General features: G+C 41.6%; 1 protein-coding gene across 3 annotated transcripts in view; it reads left to right on the top strand.

Annotated features, from left to right (window-relative positions):
- Positions 1-1241: 1241 nt before the first annotated feature.
- pisd (phosphatidylserine decarboxylase) overlaps positions 1242-8599 on the top strand; it is an 85810-nt gene continuing 78452 nt past the window's right edge. For 2 of the 3 annotated variants that reach the window (XM_033043490.1, XM_033043489.1), the window contains exons 1-2: positions 1242-1335; positions 6596-6675. In XM_033043490.1, the coding sequence (XP_032899381.1) occupies positions 1280-1335; positions 6596-6675 (136 nt within the window). In that variant the 5' untranslated portion in view covers positions 1242-1279. Of the gene's footprint in view, positions 1336-6595; positions 6676-8599 lie in introns of those variants that run through there. The other variant, XM_033043494.1, reaches the window with a different exon arrangement.

Here is an 8599-nt window from a genome sequence, read left to right as displayed (position 1 = left end):
GATAAGGAAATAACTTTTAGTGCAAAATAAAGTCAGTAAAGCCTGATCAAGGAAAGTCCAAGGGTCACCAATAAGGTAGATGGTAGTTCAGCGCTGCTCTCTGGTTATGGTAGGATGAAGGGTGGGTATTGTGAAGAAATCTCATAACATTTAAGATTTAGGCAAGCAGTTGAAACACCATGGCATGGAGAGTATGGATTAAGTGCTGTGGTAAATGGGAATAGTGTATATGATTAGTATGTTGGATTAAAAAGCCTTGCTGCATGTCTCATTGACTAGAGTCATACAGCATGGAAACACGTTCTTCAGCACAACTTGCCCACACCGATCAACATGTCCCATCTACACTGCTCCCACCTGTTTGTGTTTGGCCCATGTCCCTCTATACCTGTCCTATCCATGTACCAGTCTAAATGTTTCTTAAAAGTTGCGATAGTACCTGAAGACTAGATCACAAACTCTGCCAGGTAATGTTAATGATTTTGTTTTAAAGTTGTAACCCCTAGAGACTTAGAGAACTTTCTCTGACCTTATAACACCTTGTGATCATCCAACATCCACTTTAATGTTCATCTGGGAAGGCCGATGTGGATTCTCCTCTCCGTAAGAAAGTGGGACATTTTCTCAGCAAGGCACAGAGTCATACAGTGTGGAAACAGGCCCTTTGGCCCAACTTGCCCACATCAACCAACACGTCCAAAACATATTAGTTCCACTTGCCTACGTTTGGGCTCTAACCCTCTAAACCTGTCCTGTCCATTTGCCTATCTAACTGTTTCTTAAACGTTGCGATACTCCCTGCCTAAACAACCTCCTCTGGCAGCTCGTTCCATACACCCACCACCCTTTGTGTGAAAAAATTACCTCTAAAGATTCCTATAAAATCTCTCCCTTTTCCCTCCCTCACTCACCTTAAACCCCTGTCCTGCGGTTCTCGATTTCCCTACTCCTCTGGGCAAGAGACTCGTGTCTACCTAGTCTATTTCTCCCATGATTTTGTACACCTCTATAAGATCATCCCTAATCCTGCACATAATTGAAAGTCTAGGTTTTTTGATGCTTATTTCTTTACATTCCAAAACATCCAGCTATCAGACGGCTGCTGTCGAAAGCTCTCCCCACCTAAGATCATAGAAGGCTTGCTCCAGTATCTTTGCTCCCCACTGCCAGCGCCCACGGGGCCTGCGGTTGTCATGGCGACGCAACGCCAGCGCCCGCGGCTCCCTGGGAAGGTTTTTGGAGCGGAAACTGATTGGTTGACGTCCTGTCGCGCTGCGTAATGGCGGCTTCCAGAGTGTCTGTCATGTCGGCGCGGTTGCGGGTCGCCTCGCTCAGGTAGGTCGCGCCGTGCGTTCACGGTGATCTAGTGACAGATGGGTTCATGCTGGGCTGAGGTAACTTAAGCGTCGCCCTAATCACGCAATGCTCGGTCAGGGGCCGTTGTCAGGCCACCTTGAATAGAGAGCAAAGGTGGGCGATGGTCTGTTGGACAAATTGATGTGTCTATTTTGTGTTCAAGAAGGAACTGCAGATGCTGGAAAATCGAAGGTCCACAAAAATGCTGGAGAAACTCAGCGGGTGCAGCAGCATCTATGGAGCGAAGGAAATCCGAAGGATTTCCTTCGCTCCATAGATGCTGCTGCACCCGCTGAGTTTCTCCAGCATTTTTGTGTACCTTTGATGTGTCTGTTGCTGGGTTGATGTCACTGGCATTTGCAGAAATATTCAACCAAACGAGTGGCCAACTTGTCGGTTGTATATATTTGTGACCGGTGACTTTCTGCGCGTTGGCATTCGTAAATTGCAGGTAGACACATAAAGCTGGAGTAACTCAGCGGGACAGGCAGCATCTTTGGAGAGAAGGAATGGGTGACGCTTCGGGTGGAGACTCTTCTTCAGACTGGTTAAGGATGAGGAATATAGAGGGTGATGTGGAGAGATAAAGAACAATGAATGAAAGATGCAAAAATGGAACGATGTTAAAGGAAACAGGCTATTTGTAGGGTGAAAATGAGAAGGCAGTGCGACTTGGGTGGGGGAGGCATAGGGAGAGAGAGAGGGGGGGGACGAAATATGAGATGCTGTTCCTCCAATTGAGATTAGCCTCATTCTGACAATGGAGGAGACCGACGACAGAAAGGGAAAGAGAATTAAATGTATGACCGAGTATTGGGAGATGGGCCAACTTTTAATTATCAGAGCAGTCGTTTCCCTTTCCCTAGTTGCCCCCACAGAAACGCCACTTTTCTTTACTTCAGAATGTCTTAAAAGCCTTTAGAGTCATAGAGTTTAGATGCCAAAGTGAGGTATAAAATGAAGCGGGCGATTTTAGGACTGCTATGTCTCACAAACAACACTGAATCGTGGAATGCTGCTAAAGCAATTTTAGCTACGCACGTAGCGTGAGACGAGCTGCGCTTTAAATAGGATGCAATAATCTTTAGATAGAAGCTTCCAGAAAGCGTCTCTGGAGTGACTGGGTGCCTATTTTGTAGCAGAGGGAGGATGCATGACACTTGTTTTTATTGAATTAAGTGGATAAAGTAACTTCCCTATTTCCTATTCTTTGATATCGTAGAGTGCTTTTTGATGCAGGACGTCAGGTGTATTTTTTCTGCAGTGTAGATTCTTGTGCCTTTAAAGTAACACATTGTGTGCTGAGACATGGGATCATGGATGTCAAGGGAAATATGGCACAGAATAAAGAAACATGGGTTGCTGGATTTCCATCAACTAATCTATCTGAAGAATTGAGAGGCAGATTCTTAATTATATACATTTATGCTGCAGATTGTGCTGGCTATGTAAAATAAACCAGAACACATAAAAATAAAGTTGTTGATATAAGGGCAGACATTTCAAAATGAAACCCTGGCAAACACACTAGAATCAGTTCAAGCACATTGCAACCTGCATAAAATAATAAACCTGTCAGTTCCATGCTCACAATCAAGAAAAATGAATAATTTAACACTTTTAGACAAGAGTTTTAGTGATTATACAACTTTGCAGGACTGTCTTGATGGAGATAGAATTCTTTGTGGAATGAGAGAGTTCAGCCAGAAGGAATGGTTATAAATTGCAAAAGAATTCTGCAGGACCAAATGGCCTACTCCTGCACCTATTGTCTATTGTCTATAATTAACTCTGGAAAAATGCAGGCAGACCTGCACAGCTGAATTGTGGAATGCTGTCCAGAGCCAGGCTAGAAATGTTGGATGGCTAACAAATTTGTGTGGTGAAACATGAGACAAAAGGTGGAACAGAAAATAACACCTAAGAGTTACTTAGATTTTGCAAATATTGTGGACAACAACATGAATAATTTAAACAGTATTTAATATGGAAAGGAAAAGCATTTTTATAAAGAGTGCACAATGAAGAGTGCACAATCAAGTTGGTAACGAGTTGAATGAACTCAGATTTGTAGTATTAGCTAAATACAATTGACACCAGATGCCAGGCAATGTCATCCTGGTACACCTGCTTGACATCTGTGCCAAGATATTAGGACACAGAAAACCAGTGACATTTTAGTTTAAGTAACATGCTCCTGAAATAAGCCAGAGTTTCCTGAGGTGATGCAGTTGAATCTAGTGAGTCATATGCTATTGATGTGCAACAACATTGAGCCAGCTGGGAGCTGTTGTTGGATGGTGGTAAACCCCAAGGATTATGGTAAAAACAAGGTGGAGTTTGATGTAGACAGACAAATGGATTCTGAAGTGGTTTACACCTGCAGCTAGTATCGATAAAGATACAGCCCATCAGGATCCTTGAAGTGTCTGAAAAGATAGGCAAAATATTACAGTAAGAGTGTCCAAGACTTGGAAATTGTGAGGCGTGGATCCCTATTAAGGACAGTAGCATATGACCGGCCACCTTATATATGTTGCAACCAAGGTTGGAGGGGAGCTTCCAGAGGAAGTCTCCAAAGAGCAGCAGAGAAAGGATGTTTTTTCTCTGTTTTGTGTAATAATGCATTTTGTTATCCTGCAGCATAATGGAGAATGATATTGATACTCCTGAGGTTACAGTCTCTGGTCTGAGACCGTGCAGATCCTAAGGCTCTACTGACACAAACAGCCACAGTTACGCTGAAGATTTTAGAGAGTTGCAGATGGTGGGGATGAAGCCCCCATCTACTGTCTGTACTGACATCATGACCTTCTGTTGCTGAAAGACCTTCCTTTCCAATTAAACAAAAACAAATAAGTAAATAATAAATGTTAGCCATGTCAAACTGCTGCTAATTAAAAATATAAAACGCTCAGTGCTGGAGTAACTCAGCGGGTCAGGCAGCATGGAGGACATGGATAGGTGACATTTCGGGTTGTGTCCCTTCGCCAGTGAAATAAAGCAAAATAGACTTTTAAATGGAAGTTGGCAATCCCATTTTAATAAATAGTGCAGTTGGAGGTGCCAGATACAAAGTAGATAGCCTTTTGGTGCAGTATTTTGGAGAACCACTGGATTTAGGGGGTCTTGGAACAGAAAAAGAAGTCAGATGCATGAGCGCCTGACCTCCAGCATGTTCCCATACATTGCAATGTGGAGGTCTGGAATGTGCTGCCGTGTGGAACACGGCTAACCAGGAGTCCTCTAGAGAATAGCTGATAAATCAGTTGTTTGTTCCTGCCCAGTGTTTAGGTTGATTCACTGATATTAGTTGGGAGATACTATTGGTTGCCAGCCATTCTTTGAAATAATGTGATGGGAGATTTTATACCCATTTTAGAGGATATTCATGGGTCTTGGTTCATGGGTCTTTGGGATACAATTTATCCCGAAAATTGTAGCTCCTCCAGTATTTCTTAGATAATTTCAAGTACTTCAGACGCAAACAGGAGTATTACTAACTGAGGCTGAGCAAACCAAAGTACATTTAATCCATTGTATTTTGCTTCCAAGGTGGTTGATGCTCATGGTTAGGTTGGGGTGACCTTGGGTATACAGCTAGTCAATTGCACCCTTCAGCTTATACTGCATGAGAAAGCCATGAGGAAAGGATGCTTGAATATTGCTAACGCTCCATTAAGTTTAGAAAGCTTATCTAATCGAGGAATTTAAAATTATAAAGTATGAAATAGTTTCACTGCAAATGTCCAATTTCCACCGCAGGCATTTCAGACAAAACCAGAGCCAGCTTATTAAATACATTTTATTATTAATTGTATTCATTATTAGTAATTATTTATTATTTATAATAATATAAATTATAAATAATAATTAATTTATTATTATTAATTGTATTATTAAATAATGTATACAATTAAATACATAAACATTATATCACATGCAAATTTAGTAGAAATCTGAAAATCTGTTAGTAGATGGATCATTCGATGGAAAATTATACACGGGCTCAATTCGTTATAATGCGATTTCGAAAAAGAAACCAAAGGATTGCTTAAAAGTTACACTGGAATTTGACAAGGGGAAAAAAAGCTGCCTTGGAATTAAACAATGTAAGACACAGGAAACTTTGTTTCCATGTAACCCCACCCACGGCATTCTTAAAAACATACTGCTACTTTAACCACAGGTGTTTATTGAAATTGACAAGCAATCACTTTGATTTACACTTGGAACGTACAGCTTTTAGTACTTTTCGCTTTTGTACCAAAACTAAACTAGTTGCTATTGTACAGACTGTTATTTTGAAAAGCTTTGGGGGGGGGGGGGGATAACTTAGTTATTGCGACCCTGAAACCCTCTCCCTTTGACATAAATGTCTTTATAATGTGATTTTGTATAACACAATGTTTCTAATGAACACAACTATAGCCGTAGTTTGAATTTAGTGTTTTTAATGTGAGTATACTAAACATTGGACACTAAGGATATTCAGCATTGGGTTTTAATTGCGATATCAATGTAAGGATCAACTGTAGGATTTAATCTGCATCCTAATATGCATGATATCAGAACAGCTAGAAGTGTCCTGCTGGCATTAAACTTTTGCATAATCACAGCCCATTGGATTTGTTTTTTCCACTCCAGGAGGTAAAAAATAATTCACAGGTTAGCATGATATCCTCAGACATGCCTTATGCACAGGTCGATAATCAATTTGAAATCTTAATGTTCAGCACTCATTATTGTAATGTTCTTCCTCCCAGGTTGGAGGGAAATCACTAGCAATCTGAGCAGCTGGTCTGAAATGAATGTTAAAGCAAGTTTTTTGCAAGTTTGATTTCAGTAAAATGCTTTTTGTGGTGCCCATTGGCTAGGGATGTTTCACAAAGTGTCATTGTCTAATTCAAGTCACCCATGACCAAGAGTAGTCCCAGAGGCAGCTTTGTAAATATTGAATTCCATCAGGGAAACGTTTCATATGGATGATATGGTCTCATTGCAGCAGGTTTTTCTCTTTGGCTCCAATGTGGTACTAGGCGAACAAGGGATCATAACAAAACTGAAAAGTAAAGTTTTGCCTCAGTAATAAGGGCTACATTTTTTTTCATTCATGCTATAGCAGATGCTGGGCCTATCATGTAAGCTTCCAACTTGGTTGATTGCTCTGGCTATTTTGGACAAAGTAGTGGGTTCTGCTACATTTTAACAGTGAATTCTCTTTCTCCCTCCTTCCTAGTTTAAGGCCAATATGGTGTGCGCTTCATTCCTCGCCCGCTCCATGCTGTTTAAGAGTCCCCATTCGAAGATTTTCAAACTGTAAGTATGCAATTGTCTTGGGTATTTTTTTAAGCTGTTTTTTTCAGTGAAGGCCTTAAAAAGCTGAGTGATTTTTAAGCTACAGTTATTGAGAGGCGATTACTCAAAAACATGGGTGATGGGATTTTGAAATCTATCAAAGCAGCCAATTTTCCCACCACAAAATTCCCATTAAATCAAATTTAAGCAAATGAACAGGTAATCCATGTAGTAATATTTTCTGAAGGTAGAGCAGGGGGTGGGTGGGAGGGAAGTGTTGCTCAAGGCACAGGAAGGGAAAGCACAGGAAAGCTCAAGGCACAAGAAAGCACATTACCTTTTATAATAATAACCGGATCTTATGTGCTCAATGAGAAGATGTAGGGGACTTGATTTAAAGTTGCTTCCCTTTTACTTCCTTTTTCTGTGCAGCACACTCTCTCTACCCTCTATCAATCTGAGTTGTGTGTTCAAGTTGCGACAGTAGATTTTGCATCTGCAACATTCTCATTGAAAGCTGAAGGTGCTTTCTGCTGATCTTTGGTAGATGCAATCTTTAATTCAAGTTGCTCTGCTGCAGGGTGTAAAGTGCTCAACCCCCATCAATGTTTGCAACATCAAGGACTTACTTTGTGCTGTTGGGGAAGGTTCAGAGGAATTGATAAAGAACTACTGGTTGACATGCATGTAGTCACCCGGACAGTTTAGATCCTGCTGAAGAGATTTGAGGAGCAGAGAAACAGTTTTCTTGTTTTTAGATCAAATCTCAAGATTAAGAGCCTCTGACCACTGTCTGAAGATCACCAACAGTGGTGTACTAAATTATAACCATTCAGAATTAGTGCTGCTAGCAGTTTGGATAGTCTGATACCTCTGTAGCAAGGAGCACCTACCAATATTTATTTTCTAGGAAGAAATAGGGGTATTTGATTTCCCAACGTAATACAGGGCTGCCAACATTGGGTGAGAGTTGGGAGTGAGAAATTGCGAGAGACCAAGCCCGAGGGAGCATAGCGACCGGGGGGGGGGGGGGGGGGGGGGGGGGGGTGGGAGGGGAGGGTGTCCCCTCCCATTGGTACGGAACATTTGCATTTTTCAGCTTGAAATTGTGTAATATGGTGCATACTGTAGCGAGTCTTTTAACTTACACTTGAATGCAATATGTATGCTTTAAATTGGATTGGAGCATTTTTGAAAGGGGGGGGGGAGGCTGTGCGATCACTGATCACTGGCCTTGGGGGTACCCGGTGAGGGAGTGGAGCAACCGAGTGGGGAGAGGGTGTGGAAGAAGGGTGTGTCCCCCTCCCAGGGTAGGAACTTTTTGAAATTTGATGTATTAAAATCATGTTTTAGTGCACTGTAGAAGTATGATTTCAATGTTTTTTGTATGAAGTATTTTTAAGAGGTAACTTTTTAAGGGGTAACTTTATCCACACAAAGGGTGATGGGTGTATGGAACAAGCTGCCAGAGGAGGTAGTTGAGGCAGGGACCATCCCAACATTTAAGAAAAAGTTAGAATGATACATGGATAGGACAGGTTTGGAGGTATGGACCAAAAGCAGGTGGCGTAGCTGGGGGACATGTTGGCGGGTGTGGGCAAGTTGCACTGAAGGGCCTGTTTAACACTGTATCGCTCTATGACTACATTATACCTCCACCATGCATGAATGCTTCAAAATTAAGTGATCGAGTTTTATTGCCATATACTCAAGCATAGAAACATAGAAAATAGGTGCAGGAATAGGCCATCGGCCCATCGAGCCAGCACTGCCATTCAATATGATCATGGCTATTCATCTAAAATCAGTACCTCTTTCCTGTTTTTTCCCCATATCCCTTGATAGCCCCAAGAACTGAATGTAACTCTCTCTTGAAAACATCCAGTGAATTGGCCTGCACTGCCTTCTGTGGCAGAGAATTCCACAGATTCAGAACTCTCTGCGT

The sequence above is a fragment of the Amblyraja radiata genome, chromosome 25, assembly GCF_010909765.2.
Source record: "Amblyraja radiata isolate CabotCenter1 chromosome 25, sAmbRad1.1.pri, whole genome shotgun sequence".
NCBI classification, from domain to species: domain Eukaryota; kingdom Metazoa; phylum Chordata; class Chondrichthyes; order Rajiformes; family Rajidae; genus Amblyraja; species Amblyraja radiata.
The sequence above is the reverse complement of the archived record's forward strand: the minus strand, read 5'-3'. Positions and strand labels throughout refer to the sequence as shown.